The sequence below is a fragment of the Barbus barbus genome, assembly GCF_936440315.1.
Source record: "Barbus barbus genome assembly, chromosome: 35".
NCBI lineage: Eukaryota > Metazoa > Chordata > Actinopteri > Cypriniformes > Cyprinidae > Barbus > Barbus barbus.
Window position 1 is genome coordinate 8,754,738 of NC_136763.1, and position 20,240 is coordinate 8,774,977.

The 20,240-nt window shown below is 37.3% G+C and overlaps 2 protein-coding genes across 7 annotated transcripts in view; both read right to left on the reverse strand.

The window, feature by feature from the left end:
* LOC306854960 (signal-induced proliferation-associated 1-like protein 2) overlaps positions 1–2,906 on the reverse strand; it is a 64,917-nt gene extending 62,011 nt beyond the window's left edge. The window contains exon 1 of one of the 2 annotated variants that reach the window (XM_079393282.1): positions 2,786–2,906. The gene's annotated coding sequence lies outside the window, so the exon portion shown is untranslated. The remainder of the gene's footprint in view (positions 1–2,785) is intronic. The other variant, XM_079393281.1, reaches the window with a different exon arrangement.
* An 800-nt stretch (positions 2,907–3,706) lies between these two features.
* Positions 3,707–20,043, reverse strand: LOC306854676 (uncharacterized protein). Of its 5 annotated transcripts, none has more exons than XM_079392881.1 (18): positions 19,366–20,043; positions 17,012–17,179; positions 16,818–16,918; positions 16,635–16,749; positions 16,455–16,523; positions 16,084–16,199; positions 11,989–12,145; positions 11,471–11,601; positions 11,252–11,348; positions 10,884–11,162; positions 10,558–10,683; positions 10,205–10,357; positions 9,707–9,924; positions 9,391–9,559; positions 9,126–9,257; positions 7,947–8,693; positions 6,272–7,511; positions 3,707–4,746 (listed from the first exon to the last, which is right to left on the reverse strand). In XM_079392881.1, the coding sequence occupies exons 1-18, from the start codon at positions 19,792–19,794 to the stop codon at positions 4,694–4,696; spliced, it is 4,500 nt and encodes a 1,499-aa protein (XP_079249007.1). In that variant the 5' UTR covers positions 19,795–20,043; the 3' UTR covers positions 3,707–4,693. The 5 variants fall into 5 exon arrangements, with proteins under 5 accessions (XP_079249007.1, XP_079249008.1, XP_079249006.1 ...); XM_079392882.1 differs by having other exon boundaries at positions 10,495–10,683; positions 11,001–11,162; positions 16,455–16,526; positions 19,366–20,033; XM_079392880.1 differs by having other exon boundaries at positions 16,455–16,526; positions 19,366–20,033.
* Positions 20,044–20,240: the final 197 nt, after the last annotated feature.

The window sequence follows — 20,240 nt, forward strand, 5'->3', positions numbered from 1 at the left end:
TGTTTACCATCCCTAGGGAACCATAGATGCACAGAAGAAACAACTCATACCGAGTCCTCCTCCCATGGAGCCAGACACACAAACATTAAGAACCACCCATACTGGACTCACACAGTTGCCTATGAACAATGAAAAAGGGGAGGAGTCTTCTGATTTGCTCACTAGGGTCAACACGGTCTCACAAGAATTAGATAACTCAATCAACGGTCAGTAGAGGGCTAATTCAAACTCAGCTGCATCTAATATAATTTCCCTGAATCGCATTGCACTAAACCACTTGAAAAACATCTGCTGATCTTTTTCTACGATCTCAACGTTGGTGTAAGGCCCAAGGGATGAGACGAGGGAGTTGAAAAGAAAAGACCGGAGACTTAATTAGCCTGACCGCACTATGCCGGGACAGCCGAAAAAGTCCCACAGGCTTCACGTGAAGAGTCCCTCAGTGCTGACAGGTGCCCGCCATGACACAGAGAGAGGGGAAATTAATCCGCTAACACAAACAAATCGCCCTCAGGCCTGTTTTCTGTCAGTGCTAGCGACACAAAGGCCATTGATTTGAACCCTCTGAGTGAGAGGAAAGTGTTTTTGACGGGTTCCCTGCTGTCAGACATTCGGGGTGTTTGACTTCTAATCCACCCTGAGGGGGTTTCAAATGACCACACAAAGCAGCATGACTATTCATTCAGAGGTTTAAAGCAGCGTATCACCATTTAAGTGAGAATATGAACATTTTACAGAAAGAACACAACATTCTTCTAGCTCAAACCAACAGGACACAGATGTGTTTCTTGGTTGGCACCAAGCCCTACTCTCAAGAGAAGTGTTTTTGACTAAATTTAGCTAGGCTGAACATAATTACATTGGAGTTTTGATAATTAAATTAACAATAAAATATACGAAAACTCATTAGATGAGCATTCAGAGCCATCTGCACCTCATTTGACATGCAAAAAGACATTTGTGCGGATATCTGTAGTCTCCATTTGATGAAGACATTTCATTTACATGCCACTCAGTTTCTAACAGATGAGAACAAAGTATTTTCCTGAATTTGAATAATGGATGCGCCTAAAACAAAGACAGCGGAGCTACAAAGGGCCTGCAAAGCACACGAACCCCTCGAATTTGGACATCAAAAACTCCAAACTCAAGAGAGAGAATAAAACCGCAGATTTACTGGGTAGACTGCTAAGATGTTCGAAGCAACAGCTGGCTGCCAAGGTTACTGCCGAAGGAACAACAACAACAAAAAAAACTATTTCTCTTTAAAGCGTTACAAATTAAACGAGACTAATCCATTTCGGACCTTTGCAGGGTTTTCAACACCAGTGAGTAATGAGTACTTTCAGATGATCTCTCTTAGGATGAAGACCAGTGACAGAATGAGCATTTCCATTATTAGACTGAAGATAATCATTTGTACTAAAATGGTACAGACTGAGTTTTCACAAAACTCCCTTGTTTCAAATTGAAAATGAATATAGTATCAGCTGTAGACTGACGGGCTTTGAAGGAATAGTTCACACAAAAATGTTCAACAATGCTGTCATTTCAAACCTGCATGACTTTTGCTCTTCTGTGGAGATAAATTCTGTGGCACAAAATCACCATGAAATTAACATAAAAAATTGTCCACATGAGGTGTGCACTATTTCCCAAGTTGCCAGAAGCCATACAATAGCTTTATTATTGTATTGTAAGTCATTATTCACCGAAGATGCCCTAGCACTTCTTGGCAAGTTCATGGGAGAAGCTGAAGCAGCCATGAACAAATGAGTCTGCTTGTTGTTGTTGTTTTAATTAATTTGCAGATATCTGAAATTGCAATTCTAACTGGCCTTTTCCGAAACTAATTAATCTTTGGATTAGCAAGTGTGCATTATAATTACATTTTAACATTATTATTTAATATTACTTTTTCAACTTTTTCAATCTAATCGTTTCTGGGCCTTATGGGATAGCAAAATGATCACTGGTTGCGCACTTTGAACCAAAGGCTGCTTCCAAAATAACATACTCTTTGAGAAGTTAGCCTACATCAACTGAAAACTTGCTTTGCGACCATTAAGAAAGTATGTGTATAGTATGAATATAATCCGAACTACACTTGTCTTGTTATTTTCTTGATGCAATTGACGGCAATTCACATGATATGTAGTAGGTCATTCAGGTATTGATCACGGTTTCATAAAACTGTCATCCTAATGATTTCTGCTTGCTATACAGTGGTTAAATACGCAAATTCGGCCACTGTGACATGATCTGTTCATGAATCAGACCGATCCGATTCTGGAGTTCAATTCACTGAACAATTGAGCAGCAGCGTTAAACTGAAGCGGATGGAGACTTATATTTCAGCCTGTTCCTCACAAAAAGCTATTGCATAGCATCAGAAGATTCTTGAAGTGAAAAGAAAACGACACAGCGAATAAATACTCAATATTTCCACACAACTCTCAAATTATACAACAACTAGAGTGCAAACAAATGCATTGTAGAATATTTTGTTTTTAATTTCCCAACACTGGATTGAATAACGCTACTAAACTGCCCACTGTTATGTGCAAACCAAATAAAATATATTTATCTAAAACAAAGCAATTTAATATGTTCCCCTGATTTAACCCATTGTTAAAACAAACAAAAAAAACACACGCGCTGTGTGGAGCCGGATGGATCTGTTTGGACAAAACCCATTAAACTCCGTGGAGTTCACCTTTAAGAAAAAGTTTATTTCGGAACAAGTTCAAATACAAGAAACAGATTGAATTGTTTGTCATCTTACCTCGCCAAAACGACAATCCCATTGTATGTGAAAATGATACAAAGCAACGATTCCTTGTGTCAATACACGCGTTATTTCCCAAAGAGACGCGCCTTCCACAATAGAAGCGCAACAACTCGACAGATCTCAGGACACAGCGAGCGGCACAAACCCCGCCTCTTCTGCGCGCTGATTCGCCGTGGCGTAGACAGAGCCCCGCCTCTGTAATAGAGGCGTATCATTTGCTGTCTGGCCTGTCAATCTCGGCCTTTGACTTTAAAGGGGTTGTTTGGGACAATGTCGTGAACCTCATTTATATCTGACGGCGAGTGAAGTGAGAGGCAATTAAATAATACAGATTTTAAGTTCTAAAAATGTCCACTTAAATTCCATTTTTAATGGATGCATTTGTAAGTTATAAACACTCATTTAATCCACGAAATTGCTTCAGGGCAACAAAGCACGTTATGCATATTAGACAGCAATTTATAATGAAGACGTTGAATAAACACGTGAAATGCTTTAACTTGGTCACACTACATCCTGACAGTCATTTAAAAGAACTTTTTCGTTATCGTATGTGGAGGAGACATTTTTGCCCCCAGGGCTATTTTTTGTGATTGTCACACATCAAAAAATATAATTCACATTTAGAGGTATCAACAGTTTTAATGAGGATGTGTTCGTTGCCTAGACTAGACATATGCAATGGTGGAATAGATGTGAATACTGTGGATAATGGATGGAATGTATTTTGTGTTATTCACTGTTGAGTAGGCTTATTTATTAAATACTGCATTTGAGTATTTACTTAACATTTAAGTTGAGTAGTAAAATAAATGAAAATCATCTACTGTCATGTAAAATCATTTTACTATTATGCCATCAACAGATGTATAATCATTCAATTTCACAACATATTTATTTACACAAACTATTTGTCATCTTTGATGAATTTCTTTTTATTGTCACATAAAATATCAACTCCCAAACATAATCTTTCAAAATATATTTGTGATTTTACCATTTTTAATAACATTGCTTTTGTAATGCATGCAAGAGAGAGCTAATTTGTCTGAAGTTGACTTATGATCAAATTTAAGCCTCATATTATTGGCATGAACAATCTTACACGCTCTAGTAAAATGTCAAGTTATTTTTAGCTCTGATGGGAGCTACCCTATGACATGCGTGTCATCTTATAGCCTATCAAGATTCGTGTTTCCAACACTGTAAAGTGCCTTTACATTGACCTAAATGTATTACAATGTACCCTATCTTTACCTTGAAGCAATCCACATGTAAATCACACTAACACTGATGTGGTTTCAGTTTTATTTTGTGCAAAATAGTGTGACATAAGTGTGAGAATAACAAAATAGCATGACCACACAAACACAGTAATAATCCCTTCAGTTGCATATATGTTCCACAATAGTGATTTACAAACTGTTTTCTCAGATGTACAGTTTATTGCATTAGAATCTGGTTATAAAGGAGAGTGTAATTCATATGCAAGAGCTTTCTCATGGCAGTGTTGTTAATATTTCCTCAGTGAATCAGCAGGATGAGGTCTCTGGGCATGCTGATTCTGTTGTTAGCTCTAAATGGGTGTGCACAGAGGTGCATTTTTGTTGAACTTGGGCTGACCATTCCTCTGTGCTTACCTAATGCTGCACAGTACGCATGACAAGGGCGCCATCTGACGTTTGGTATTGAAATTTCAAACCTCTATTGTGTATCTGCATTGTACATGGCATGCTCTTAGATCAACCTTTAGAGTTAAATGTACCATGTTGATATAGAGAAGAATACAAATTAAATACAATAATAAAAATACAGTATACTAAATGTACAGCAGATAAATGGATCCATGAAATAATCCATCTTGTCAATGATGTGACAGGTTTCATGTCCAAAACAGCCATCTCATCCATGGAGTGGGTGGGCTGCGTGTCCCCTGTTGGTTTTGATTGATAGCCCTGCAATTAAAAAAAGCAATTAACCTGCCATTAAAAAGGACACGTAATTGTTCATTTGTTTTTCATTATAAATCTGCATGTGTCATATTATATACTCATTCACATACTCATTTTTAAGCACATTTTAAGTCTAAAGGGAAATACTGGCCTAATTTTGAAAGCTGTGTTTTGGGCCCAACACAGCTGTCAAACATGGCAATCAATTTCATTGTTATCCCCATGAGATATTGTCATTTTTACAGCCTGGAGTATTTGTCGGTGTAATAAAGGCCATATCATTTCATGATTAATAACTGGTGCATAAAAATATCTAATGCAATTACAGACACTGTCTTTTATTTCTCTTCTCTTTTCTGTGGGGAAGTCGTGGCCTAATGGTTAGAGAGTCGGACTCGTAATCCAAAGGTTGCGGGTTCGAGTCTTGGGCTGGCAGGGATTGTAGGTGGGGGGAGTGAATGTACAGCGCTCTCTCCACCCTCAATACCACGAATGAGGTGAACCTTGAGCAAGACACTGAACCCCCAACTGCTCCCCGGGCGCCGCAGCATAAATGGCCGTGTGTTCACGGTGTGTGTGTGCACGTTGGATGGGTTAAATGCAGAGCACGAATTCCGAGTATGGGTCACCATACTTGGTAGTATGTCACTTCACTTCATCCAGGTGTCCCTCCAATAAACTTACAGTAGCTCTTTATCCATATTTATGCATAGCCTGTACGTCTGTGTTTCCAATCTCACATATTTTATTAGAAATGTTATCACTCATATATCTGTAGCTCAAAATCTTTTGAAATAGAAACAGTATTTTCCCCTCATTTGCACATGCCCAACAGATGGAGCTATTTGCTAATCACATCACACTATGGCAGGTCACATAGTCTGGCCATAGTTATACACAGTCTGCAGTAGTTAAGCATATGATGGCATACCAGTGTCATCTAAGAACAGCACTACTCTATTGATTTAGATTTGATCAAATCATTTTCAGTGATAGCCAATTAATTAGACAATATGTGTTATATGCATGTGTTGTTATGCTCACCTAGGCTGCATTTATTTGATCCAAAATATAGTAAAAACAGTATTTTATAAAATATTATTAAAATAATATCTATAAGATGTATAATAATAAGAAATAATTTCAATACGCCGATTTCATGTTTAAGAAACATTTATTATTATTATCAGTGTTGAAAACAGCTCTGCCTAATGTATTTGTAGAAACAGTTATGCATTTTTTAGGATACTGTGATGAATAGATTAAACTTACTGACCGCAAATGTCTGAAATCTGAATTATAATACATATAATGTTTGTATTATTTATTATTATATTGGAGAAAATTGCAGTCTGAATTTAAAAATATTTTAATATTTATTAAAAAGCATTTATTTGAAATAGACATATCTCATAACATTATAAATGCCTTTACTGTCACTTTTGGTCAATTGAATATGTCCCTGATGAATAAAAGTATTCATTTCTTAATTCAGTTATTGACCTTTATTGGGAGAGTCTTCTCCTACCTGTTTCTTCATCCGTATTTGTTTCCACAGTACAGTTTGAAGTGAGATTATCCACTCTTCCTCTCCAGATATCTTCCAGTTCCTCTTCCTCCTGCTGAAATAACCAGTGCCCTGGCTTAAGAAGCTCCTCCATGCTAATGTCAGGTTTTTCTGCCCAGTCTACACTTGTCTCTTTCACTGTATCACTGAAACACACTGCACAGTCTCTCACACCACAGTTTATGACACGGCCACTCTTACGAGAGCCTGGGCCATTAGGGAACAATTTTTTGGAGGGGTTTATCTTCATGTATTTGGATGTGTAATATAAGTGGCCGTTCAGGTCTTTTATTTTAGTGTAAACACTTAAGCAATTGTGACCACCTGATGACGAAAGACACAGAGGCCCACAGTGAGTGACAGAGCCATTGACCACTGGAGAAGAGGCTTCGTGACGGCTGGAGGAAACATTATCAGGTTCTTCATATTCAACAGACGTGAAAACCCTCAAGACATCCTCTGTGCTTTCATAAACTTGGTTTAACTGTTGGGTCTCAACCTCAGTGGTTGGTTCTTCTGTACTGTCAAAATTTTTCATATCTACTGCATGAAGGTTTATTTCAGTTTGTTTAGTATGTATCACTGATTCTACCTCCATTTCTGACAGTGGTGTTCGAGCTGAGGGGATTTTTTGGCTGTTTGGGTCATCATAAATCTGGACAGGTTGAATCTCCTCTTTATTTTCCATGTCCAAGACACTGTTGTGAAAGCACTTGGGAAGACTTAAGCTAAGAGTGGATCCTAGAGACAAATAAGAGCAGATGTTTTTAACCGGTCCACTTGAAGTCTTGACAGCATTAGGCAAATTGTCTTCTGGAATAGAGTTGGACTTGTTATTGATGACAGAATTCACCGGCAACATGTTTTCGTTAATAAAAACCTGAAGTTTGGAGTTTGATTGACTTTCTTTCACTCTCCTTTCACCTTCTGGCCAAGTGTTACACCTTCGCCTGAAAATGCTTGAAGGTTTGCCAGACCTTTCCAATCCTACAATGCCAAGCAGAGAGTTCCTTCGCTGGTTTTCCTCCTTATTTGTGATTGGCTCTTTCAGCTTGAACAAAGAGCTTGGCTTGAATCTGTTGTGATTATAGACCGTTCTCCTCTCAGGTGTGACATTTTCTGCTGCATGTGCTGGGGATATGACCTCCAAGACTTGCCCTGTAGATCTGTAACTATCGGAGACGTGCAAATATGTGAACACCTGCAAAAGAGAATTGAATGCAAAACTCTAGATAAGCCGAGACACAATTTACAATATCATAAAACCAAACTCACAGCCAGTTGATAATGGCCCACACACATTCTGTAAGCTTTAAAAATCGTATGGCTCTTGAATGCATACATACACAGCTGTGATGGCAATAGCCGAAGAATGACTAATACAATTGCATGCCAAGTTAATAAATCCTATATGACATGTGCAGGCTTCACAGCAAATTATTACAATACACACCACCAAGAGGCATTTCAAAGCCATGCCATGGAAACTTAATCATGAGGTCATTGTTTTACCACATGGGACAGGATGTACAGAGCCCAGAGAATAATAAGCACATGCATGTCTGGTTTGTGTGTGAGCTTTGAGTTCAGTTTGGAATGTGTCTGAAGTTAACACACTATTTGAAGTCATACTTACTCTATGAGTGACTTCAGCTGCCACTTCAGCCTGCAGGTGGTCGTCACTTTGGTTTTGGTTTATTTCTAGAATGTTGTGTGCAGATTTTTGCATCCAGTTTGGGCTGTAGCTTGGTGACTGATTTTTTTGCGCTTGATTCTCTGAATTTTGCATCTGATCAATGTCTGGTGATAGTTGCAGACATGTTTGGTTGTTGTTGGACTGCAGATTCTCTGGTAGGTGATTGCAAAATGATGATTCAGTGTTATATGTGGACAACTGGCTGGATATTTCTTCTTTGTTTGGTGACTGGTCTGGTTCTCCTTGGTTTTTGATTTGCAATTGTGCAAGATTCACACAAGATGACTTGGGTTTGGTGACTTTACTCTTGACTGATTCATTCGGCCATCTCTCCAGGAGCATTTCTTGTGGCTGGTGCATTTGCATTGAGTTTTTGTCCTGTGATTCACAGCTATCTGCATGAATGCTGCTTGCTGACTCTTCAAGTATTTCATTATTGTTGGGGGACCATTGCTTTGTCACTTGGTTAATGCCTGAAGACTGGTCATCAAAGCTCAAAATGAGACAAATGCTAGAGCCTAGGGATGTCTTTGAAAGGCATGACTCCTGACTAACAACACCGGACACATCATGCCTCCCATTGTGTTGCTCAAAGTTGTTTTGAGAGAGATGTGTTTCAGCAGTACTTCCTTTGACCTCTCCATTTATAGTGCAAAGCCCATCAGAAGGTTTTTTGAAAAGTATAGCCTAAACAAGGAAAAACATAACTTAAAAATTAAGTTAAAAATAATAGCACAATTTAGTTGCATTAGAATTTATTTTAAATACAAAATATAATTTATGAACGAGGGACTAGTGTACACTGCATTATTTACAATTACAGTTTCAAATGACTTAATTAAAAGATTTTAACATATTTGTGCATAGTTGTGTTTCATCTCTCTTGTATCACTCTTTCCTCTAAAATAATAAGGCTTATTTTAGTTTATTTAGTAAAAATTAGTATATTAAGGAGGATCATATGCAGTCAGATTGCCATTATTGCAAAATAAATCCCTTCAGGGTGATACAAGATCCTGATGGGGTTCATTTTGCCATTATGATCACATGACTCTACATTATCCCTTTTATATTTGAAATAATATTTTTTTAAATGATGACAATTTTTTTTTGAATAACCTGCTGTTGAACAGGATCGTTTGTTGACTCTAGTCTCCCATTCTGGTTTCTTTTAAGCTGCTCTCTTTGAACGTGCCAGTTCACCTGGATCCATCCCAGCATGCTTTGCAACTCATCTGTTCTCTCCTTGATCTACAGACAGGAAGATTGTAATCAAGAAAACATCATAACGAACATCCTGCAGATGGACGCCACATATATAGACAGCTGAGATCGCTTTTAGATGACCATGTGGCAACTGTAAGTAAATCAATCACACACTCACAATGTCTTTAAACTGACTCTCATCTTGCATAAGCATTTGACCAGCTGCAGCCAGTTTACTAAACTCATCCAGCCTTGTTTCAATGCTGTGATCAATCTCTGCAACTTTACTCTCTCTCCAAGCAGAGCTGCCAGCAAGAATACAGGATCTGGTGTTCTCTGTCCACGTACTACAGGACACAGGAAAAAAAGACTGTATCAAAATATCACATCAGTCCCAAATTAATAGGATATAATATAACAAAACCACACATGGGTTGACATTAAATATAAAATATTTATTATGTATAATTATCCAAATTAGTCAGACTTCTTACATCATGGCAAGATAGTTTTCGAAGTAGTCCTGAATCTGGTGGAACTTCTCCAGAAGGCCTCTGTTTTCAGCCATGTTGCGGCCTACTTCCTCCCAAGCCTGCAGGATCGCCTGAATCTCTTCCCTGAGAGGGTCTCTCTGTTCTGGGGAAGGAACCTTTAGCTGACTGTCTAGTCTCTCCATTTCTCTCACCTCTCCCTCAATGACATTATAATGAGCCTTTATGGGACAAAAAATGTATTTATTAGCATGACCTAAAATGTCAAACTGAAGCTAAACATAAAATCCATTTCAGGATGCAGTGGGAAAACTTATATCCAACAAATCCCTTATAAAAGAACCTATAAATAATTTAATATGAGCTTAATCTTAGCAACTTTAACTTTTTATTAAGAAAGTGGGCCATCTTTAAATGCTTAATTACTGCTCCAAGGTCATTCACATAGTGATTAACATCTATTTATATTCAATTAGTAAAGGTATTTTTTCATTATCTGACCTCTAGGTCTTCCTGCTGCTCCTGTAGCCCCTCCAGACCACTGAGGTCAGAATCACAAAGCACAGTCATTTCGGTTTCTATGTCCAAGAGGTCCATACTAAGCTCAGCACAGCGGCAGAGGTGTTGGTTTATCCGCAGTGTTAGAGTAGATAGCTGAGGAAAGATAAATCTTTAAATTAAATGTCACTTGGTTTGATCTTTTATCAACTAACTCTCTAGAAAAATTACAAGAGGTATTTAAAGTAATTTGTGTGATACACAATGAGTGAAATATGGTGGTTTTCATTTACTTGTAACTCTCTAATATTAGGTTGATGTTGGACATCGCTTTGTGAAACAAGCTCATATTTTACCGAGCTTTGTAGCTCATTAGTGATCTGGTCCTGCTTCTGGGATATTTCTTGTTCAGTTTGTTGACTTGGTAGATTTAGTGACATTTCTGCAGCCTCAGCCATTTCTTGCAGAGTTCCAGGAACATCCTAAAGCAGATTTACAATGGTCTGAGTGGTCCTGCATTCATTATATATGTTTTTAACTCATACACAAACACACAAAGTAATGAGTTTGAAATTGAGTACGCTAATTTTCTTATATTCATGTTTTATATTCTTATTTCTTATATTCATCATTACAGTCACTTAAAACTACAGTTTGATGAAGGTTATGATGGGTGTTTTACTTGACACATTTTGTGATAACCACTGGGATCCAGAAGTTCAAGGAACTTTTCAGGCATTCCTGAAATGCCATCCTCTACTTTTTCTGAGAGATTGTTTGAAACTGTGAGTTCTGACACCATTTGTGCAGCTTTATCTCCAGATTGTTCTTTTTCTGCTGGTTCAGTCTTATTGTTCTCTCCATATTTCTTTTGCAGAGCATCCCAAAGGACCTCCACCTGGCTTAGGAGCTCCTCTATTTTGTGGTCTTGTATTTGCTTTGAACAGTCATGCTCTTCATTCTTTAAAAAGGAGATGAAAAGAGATAAGTGAGATATATATATGAGTTTAGTGCACTGTTATGAAAAAAAATATCTTGAAATTGCATTACCATTCCAGTGGATGTCGTCAACTCTTTCAACAGCTTATTGGGTATGAGACATTCTTGAGAGGAAACAGGGATTGTTTGAGCCATCTGGTCGATACAGCTGGGAAAACATTGTGTTAATCAAACTTTACTCAACAACTGCATCTTGAATTCCATTGTATGAAATGACAGATTTACATTTAGTCAACCACAGATTCATTGTGAAATAAACACTAATTGAACCTCTTCCTGTCCTGTTTTTCTGAGATGTTGTCCAGCTTGGAACAGCTGCTTTCTGACAGTGAGACTTGACTCCCTGTAGAACATTCCTCAACCGGACTCCACATCCTTTGGGTCCACAGGCCTTGAGAGCACTGCAGAAATACATGTTCAGGCATAGATTAAGTTTAATCATAGATAATTAACACCACAATATCACAGACACATGGGATGGCATCTTTTGATTTGGATTTATATCTATATCTATATTGATATCTATTTTTTTCACTCTGAAATGGAAACATGCCTAAACAGAAATCACAAAATGAGTACTCATTGGAAAGAGACTTTGTGGACTATAATTGTCAAGTAATATCACTGTCTAAAGAAGGTCATCTGTCAAGTGTGATATGTTTAAAGCCTCTGTGTAAAGGACTGTTTCACCAAACAGAAATTTCAGACCAGTCGATTTTTCTATGTGGTCACGACTGGTCATTTATAATCACATGCTTGCAGATGTTTTTGGAGGCGCTGCAGCTAACCTCAAATCCTCTGAGACGGTTTTGCTCTTCTTTGACGTCTTTTCCCATTACGCTGTGACCCTCATTTCTAGCAAGGCTCTGTGAGTCAGGGCATGTGGTAAGATGATCAGTGGGTAACGCTGATGGGCGTTTTGAAGAAACATCTGCCTTCTGGTTCCTGTAGAAGTGGAACAAAATGTTACCTCTAATGGCACCACTGGGGCAGCATTACTCTTCAAAACATTTCAAATATATCATGATGTTTCATCATCATTTTTGACTATACAAGTCAGTACACTTTAATGCTAACAACTTGCAGATTGAACAAATAAAAATATCTACAGAACACTTGCATCATTATCTCTGCAGGTTATGTAATCCTGGACAAAGTTTTGCAGCAATTGTTTTGGCGTTGGGAAGATATTATTTTTGGCAGGCTTTTCCCTCTTGTCTGGTTAGCTCATAGTTTCAGGAAAGGTGTGTTCGCAGAGCTAGTGATAGAGGATTCGCTGAGAGAGCCAAAAAGAAATGTAAGCATTGCTTGTTGGCTTTACTTCAAAAAAGTTGGTTAAAATATCTGCAACAGCTTCTTTTTTGAAAAGACAGATATAAAAGAATGTGCATATTGTGATAAATTTGCCATAGACATTTTTAAAAACCCATGAAAATGTATTGATATGTTTTTGTTAGCAAATAAGAACTGGTATCTATCTATCTATGGCAGCGGCTATTTGCACTAAGTGGAAATAGTATATTTTCTAACTATATGCTATACACTAAGTGCAAATAGCTATAGATACTATTTACAGTTATAATAGCAAGATTTTCTGCTATTTATACTACTTATTGCAAATAGTGGCATTTATCTGCACCTCAGTATTGTAGTCATTATAAAACAGTACGCAATAATAAGGTATTGAGTGTAAATTATAGTTTTAATTCAAATTATTAAATGGATGCCACCTTATTGGGACAATAAAGCCCTCCCTACCCGATACTTTATTTTCAACTTTTTGATCATTTTTAAAAATTTTATTGAAAATAAATGCTTTTCCGATGCGATATGACATTTGAAAAGGGAGAAAAAATGTTGGCAAAAGGCGGGTTCGAACTCGGGTCGATCGCGTCAAACAACACACCATCTAAGCCACTGAAACTGATGCTGTATGAACGTCTTTTGTCAGTTTTGACTGTCCCAATCACACGTTGGTGGACAGAGTTAGTGTAAATAGTCTTTGCCAACTAGGCGGACTATTTGCACTTAGTGTAAATATACTCTGATCTATCTTTAATATAATATAATATATATACAGGTACATCTCAAAAAGTTTGAATATCGTGAAAAAGGTCAATATTTTTTGTCACTCATTTCAGAAAGTGAAACCCGTATATTATATAGATTCAATACACATAGAGTGAAATATTTCAAGCCTTTATTTCTTGAAATTTTGATGATTATGGCTTACAGATAATGAAAATCCAAAATTCAGTGTCTCAGAAAATTTGAATATTACATAAGATCAATAAAAAAAAGGATATTTTAAACAGAAATGTCTGGCTTCTGAAAAGTATGTTCATTTCTATGCACTCAATACTTGGTTACTGCATCGATGCGGCGTGGCATGGAGGTAATCAGCCTGTGGCACTGCTGAGGTGGTATGGAAGCCCAGGTTGCTTTGATAGCGGCCTTCAGGTCATCTGCATTGTTGGGTCTAGTGTCTCTCATCTTCCTCTTGACAATACCCCATAGATTCTCTATGGGGTTCAGGTCAGGCGAGTTTGCTGGCCAATCAAGCACAGTAACACCATGGTCATTGAACCAGCTTTTGGTACCATTGGCAGTGTGGGCAGGTGCCAAATTCTGCTGGAAAATGAAATCAGCATCTCCATAAAGCTTGTCAGCAGAAGGAAGCATGAAGTGCTCTAAAATTTCCTGGTAGATGGCTGCGTTGACTCTGGACTTCAGAAAACACAGTGGACCAACACCAGCAGATGACATGGCAGCCCAAATCATCACTGACTGTGGAAACGTCACACTGGACTTCAAGCAACATGGATTTTGTGCCTCTCCAGTCTTCCTCCAGACTCTGGAACCTTGATTTCCAAATGAAATGCAAAATTTACTTTCATCTGAAAAGAGGACTTTGGACCACTGAGCAACAGTCCAGTTCTTTTTCTCCACAGCGCAGGTAAGACACTTCTGATGTTGTCTCTAGTTCAGAAGTGGCTTGGTAGCCCTTTTCCTGAAGACGTCTGAGCGTGGTGACTCTTGATGCACTTGACTCCAGCTTCAGTCCACTACTTGTGAAGCTCAGTCCACTACTTGTGAAAGAATCAGTGTTTGAATCAGCTTTGCTTGACAGTATTCTCAAGCTTGCGGTCATCCCTGTTGCTTGTGCACCTTTTCCTACCCAATTTCTTCCTTCCAGTCAACTTTGCATTTAATATGCTTTGATACAGCACTCTGTAAACAGCCACACCTTTCAGTAATGATCCTCTGTGACTTACCCTCTTTGTGGAGGGCGTCAATGTTCGTCTTCTGGATCATTGCCAAGTCAGCAGTCTTCCCCATTATTGTGGTCTCAAAGAACAAGAGATCCCCAGAATTTATACTGTAGTGATGGTCATTTATTGAAACTCAAATATAAATATTCTAATATTTTGAGATACTGATTTTTGACTTTCATGATCTGTAATCTCTATTCTTCAAAATTAAAACAAAAAAACTTTTGAAATGTTTTACTTTACATGTACATTTTCACTTTTTGAAATGTTACAAGAAAAAATTTACTTTTTCACGATATTCAAATTTTTGAGATGTACCTGTACAGTATATCAGTTTCTAGTAGTAATTTTTGTGTGTGGTTTTAGTTAGTTCTAAATTTAAAAAACAAATAAATAAATAAGTGCTTGAAAAAACTTGAATCATGATTTCTCTGTGAAAACCTTCTACGAAGTATGTGATGTGGTATTAAAATGAATATCAGATGGACAAAAATCTGTGTAGTGCAAGCCATCACCACAAGAGTAATCAATATTTTTGTTCTGTTTTCCCAGAAAAAAAAAAAAAACATTAAAACTGTTTAAAAACATTTTTTTTAATTAATGAATGTGTATACCTACTAAAAGTGAATTTTCAATAGCCTCAGACCTAATAGACATGGTTTAAACTCTAACACAAAACTCTAATTGATTTCAAAATATGTTAGGTCTAAGTAGGTTATAAGTGGGGCTTATTTTACTCTGTATTTTTGTTAAATCAATTTGTAGTTGCTTTAGTGAGATTTATGACAATTATTTAGACAGTTATTTTTAATCCGTTCCTTCCCCACTGCATGGACACATTCCTCCATGCATTTTGACAGAGGACCTGTCTCCCATCACCATATCTTCATACCATACATATGAGCTATTCCTCACATCTGCACCAGAGCTGAGGCGAAACAGCCTTCGTTCATCGATAACCACCCTTTCTCTATTTCTTTCCCTGTCTGTCATTCATTGGATTAGGTCATGTCCCTAATCCAAGTTTCCATAATGGTGTGAGCATCTGTGGAATTCTGTGTCTAAAGTTGTTGACTGTTCTGTGATAAGAGCTATGATACAATCAGTGTGATATTTTGTAACATAAAAGGGTGACGTTAGCTAAGCCACTAATTACAGCTTTCTGTAATGGTAGTGGCAATGTTTTAAACCAGAAGTGCATGGTCTAATAGAAAAATGATCTAGAAATCAAAATAATATTTTTCTAAGCTCTAAGTGATATTTATTTTCCTGGAATCACACTTCAAAAGGGCACAAAACATTACATAAACTGGCACATGCTTAAACTCGGAATCAATGTGGGGAACTAAATACGTAGCAATTGCGTCAAAACAACATCTACCAGTTATGATCTAAGACTCTGCAATAGGTCAATATCAAAATAAAAGACCATAACATTACATCACTAAACCACATGTCAGCTCCACTTCTGCATGTTGACAATTATGGATACCATTTCCATGTCATGTACTATTCCAAGCCTTAAATATGAAATCACTGCTCTCCAATACTTTGTTTACTATTGGTTTTTGTTCACAGGAGGACAATGGGAGTAAGTGGACTTTTTTTTACCGGAGAAACTCCTGGAGAAGTGCCCAGTTCTCCTTCACCTCAGCATGTTTGCATGTAACTCTTCTGGCCAGGGTTGGGTGGAGAGTTGACAGCCGAGACGCAGACTCATTCAGCATCTGGAAAGAAAATTGTCCAGGGAGGGGTGGGGTCATGGAAGGAAATGACATCATTCATTTGGAGTTCATTTGCTATAGTCCGGAGAAAAAAACAAAACAAACTTGTGTGTGAGACCAATGCAATAGGCTACTATTTGGTCGAGTGAGAAATCATACATACAAAAAACAAAGTGACTGTGACACTGCGACACTGTTTTCATGTTCTCAAATTCAGGAAACAGTATTTTCCTCTAATGAGATCATGGATTGACTTACGTTGATCTGACAGGCAATTTCTCTGGTCTCTTTGTCACTTTTTGGGATGTCGCCCACCAGTACACGGTTCTTCTGCAACAAAATCATCTTGGATCAGGACTTGTATTGCAATCATGATTTATAAAGACTGTTTGAGGTCTTCTCTAAATGCCAAAACTAATCAACCCTTGTTTTCTCAACCTTGCTGGTAATGGAGCCAATGATGCTGTCGGCTTGTTGGTAGAATGATGAGACGTCTAGAGCCAACAGGAGATCCTGATGATAGTCCCTCAGGAGTGACCTCAACTTTAGCCACCTGCAGAGAAAGCGAACAGTTTATATCACTAACAAAAGTGTAATAATCCTTGTGCCAGGAAATCTTACGATTTGTCAACGTGGTCCCCCGGGCTTTGTCTTCTTCTAAACATTTCCAATCCTAAATCTACAGCATCTGTCTTCTTCTGAAGAGGTCTTTCTGGTTCCTCCTGGCATAGGAGATGAATTAAGAGTACATGAGGTAATGGTACAAGAAGACACATTAATAAACAAAACAGAAACATCTTTATGATGCATTTAACCTGCATCAAGTCCAGACTTGTCGTCAGTTGGATGAGAGAGTTCTCGAAGTCTTTGAGGTCTCTCCTTTGGCTCTGAGACGCGTCCTCTGGTTGATCACGTGGGAAAGTTGGCATGCTGTAATCGTAATGAAGGTTCCTTATCTTCCTTCCTTTAGTCCATGGATCAGTCTGGAAAGATATACATGAGCTGTTTTTTGTGCCAAAAATGTTAATTAAACAAAGATTGTTATAGAGTACGAATGACAAAAAATACTATTTCAGTTTTCAGTTGAAGTTAATGTATTTAGTTTGTACATTTAAATTTCAATTGAAATTTTACATTTAATTCAATGTGTTGCTTGCAATTTGATTGAAAATACAGATTCTACACCTATTTTTTATTCCCAGTATATGTGGGTTCAGTGTTTTCCGAACTTTTTTTAGTTTCCTAATTTTAAGTGTTTCTATTTATTTATTTCTCATTTAAAAATATTTTATTGAGTCTTTTTTTATAGCAATAATGTTCTACCAGTTATGGTTTTCATCTGCGCTCTTGACCAATGACCTCACAGATTCTTGACCGACAGACTATTTCTCATTTTGTATATCTCCCAAAATGTCTTACATCATTCTATGTTGCTGCAACTAATTCGATTTGTGTGCCAAGTTCTGGTTCTTTTGCAGTTTCTCCGCTGTTAGGCAATTAAATCATGTTGTTTGTTTGGGTACATGAAGTACAGATTAAGTACCGAATTAATTCAGGAAGATTGCTTTCAAGATGAAATGCCAAAACATTCTCTTCAGAAGTATCAGATATCTCCACAGCGAACACCTCATGATTATGCACCTGTGTTTGGGATACACGGGGGATTTTTATAATGTATTTTATAGCATAAAACACAATAATAGCAGGATCTGAGTCTGTTGGCCCACCAACAATACGTGAGCCTGCAGCAAGGTGTGGTAATTCCAAATAATGATCTCATCTAGCAGTGGTGTTTTATGTTGCAGATCTTGCATTGCTTAACTTGTCTTCTGCAGCACTGTGATGACTGCATCCTTGGCACATGGTGTTAAAATTCTTTAAAGTGAATAAACCACACCTTCATCCCTTTAACATTTATAGTGTCGTTTTACCACTTACACAAAAAAGGGAACACGTTGTGGAACACTGTAAAATAATTTGGTACCTCTTTAGCCACAAAGTGCATCACAGCCAATAGTTTCAACATTATGTCTGATCATCAGTTTAGACTTAGATCCTTCCCTGTGTGTTCCAAATTACCAGTTCATCTCGGATGTGGGCTTGTGTAACGAGGGGCCTGGCTATGACCTCATCTCAATGAGCACAGTGTGCATAACTGTAATAATCCACACAGTTTTTTCTTCTTCTTTCTTCCACGCACAATAAGACAATGTGTTTTGTTGCTCTCATTTGTGCAATGAGAAGCTGCATTTCTAGTTTAGCAGTGGGAAACTCTTTGCAGACATTTGTGGAGAGTGTGCATGGGCAGGCAGTAACTGTAACAATTTAACAAACAGCTCATAAAAAAACAGCGAGAGCTTGAGAGAACAACAAATATGGAGCTGGTGTGTGTGTTGTTGGTTTGTGATGCCTGTGAATTTTTTTTTTTTTGTGATGCCAACTAACTAAAAATGATTACATTGATTACATACAATACATGATTACATACAAGTGTGGAAAAGCTGTTTTGTTTTTTATGATACAATATTTTTATAATCCTCTGTTTATCTTACGATCCCAGATATAGAGCTTAGTTTCTTTTTGTCTGTTTTTTATTTTTATTTTTGTTGAGTCTAAAATTGCATTCAATGAGAATAATTTAAAATATATAAAAAATATAATATAAAAAATGATAAAAATTAATACTTAATCAATATTACCATACATTATGAAGTATATTTATAATTTATTATAAAGTTTAAATATATACAGAACACACACACACACACACACGTTATCATTTAAATTGAATATTATTATAATTTAACATTAATTTAATATATCATTAAAAAATACAAAAAAAAATTATTAATAAAAAATGAATAAATTAAATTCATATATATTACTTATAACCCAATAAATCTTTTGGCAATAATATTTCTTAAAAATTAAATGCCACTTGGTTTGATACTTTATCTAATTCAATTATATATCTTCCCCAAACATTTGAATAAAATTCTAAATATTAATTGTAAATACTAAAGTTATATATATATATAATTATAATAATTGATATAATAAAAGTTAAAATAATATCCCAAATGAATTGTACTGTATGTTTCTATGTGCAAATATTTTCCAGCTAAGGAACACAATGTCCAACACATGAAAGCAATGCAGTCTTGCTCACCTCCAGCTGTGCACCGGACCTGTCACTCAATCTTTCCTCAACAAGAAACAGCTTTTCAGTAGCTGTACTCGGCTTGTTTGTCTCATGGTTTGTCACATTAAAGTCACTGACAGTCTGGCTTTCAACATTTGCACACATAGAAATCTTCCTGATGGATCTGGAAGAAGCTGATGGGGACACAGAGTCCCTGTCATCTTCCTCTTTAATATCATCTGAAAGTCCTTCCACATGTGTAGATGTGGACAATCTCTCCTCATGGAAAGGAGAATTGTCATTGTTAGAGTTGTTTCTTAGTTCACAGCAGTCCAGAACCGGTACAGGAAGGATGTTGCCCACATAATCCAGACATTTGTTTTCGGAGGGGACAGATAACTTGGTCCCAATAGTAAAAGGTTGGATCCTCTTCATTGCTGTTCTTGCTTTAATCATCTGATTGAGGAACAAATAACCATAAAACCATAAAACATAATTCTCATTGTTTAAAAGAATCCTTCTTCTGGTAAATCCAATCAAATTACAAGTCTGAAGTCAACCAAGTCAGTCAACAAAGCTAAAATGGTCCACTCTGAAGTCGTCTGAGACACTGCAGAGAGACTTTTGAGATGCAGACTGCAGGAACTGTGGAGAACGTGACTCCAGCCTCACTCCAACACAGACTATGAGAAAGCGAGAGAGGGTGAGGGAGGAGAAGAGCAAGAGAGAGTTTAGTAGAAACAGGGTGAGGTCATCACGCTCAGTCACGGCCCCATTTGGAGGGAGAGAGGGCTGTAAACCCAAGCTGTAAAAGCTTCCTCCCAAAATAAGAAGTTGTGGGCAGATAAGAGTCAAAAACACAAAGTCGAGCCTTCTGAGGCCTTGCTTCTCGACAATGATGT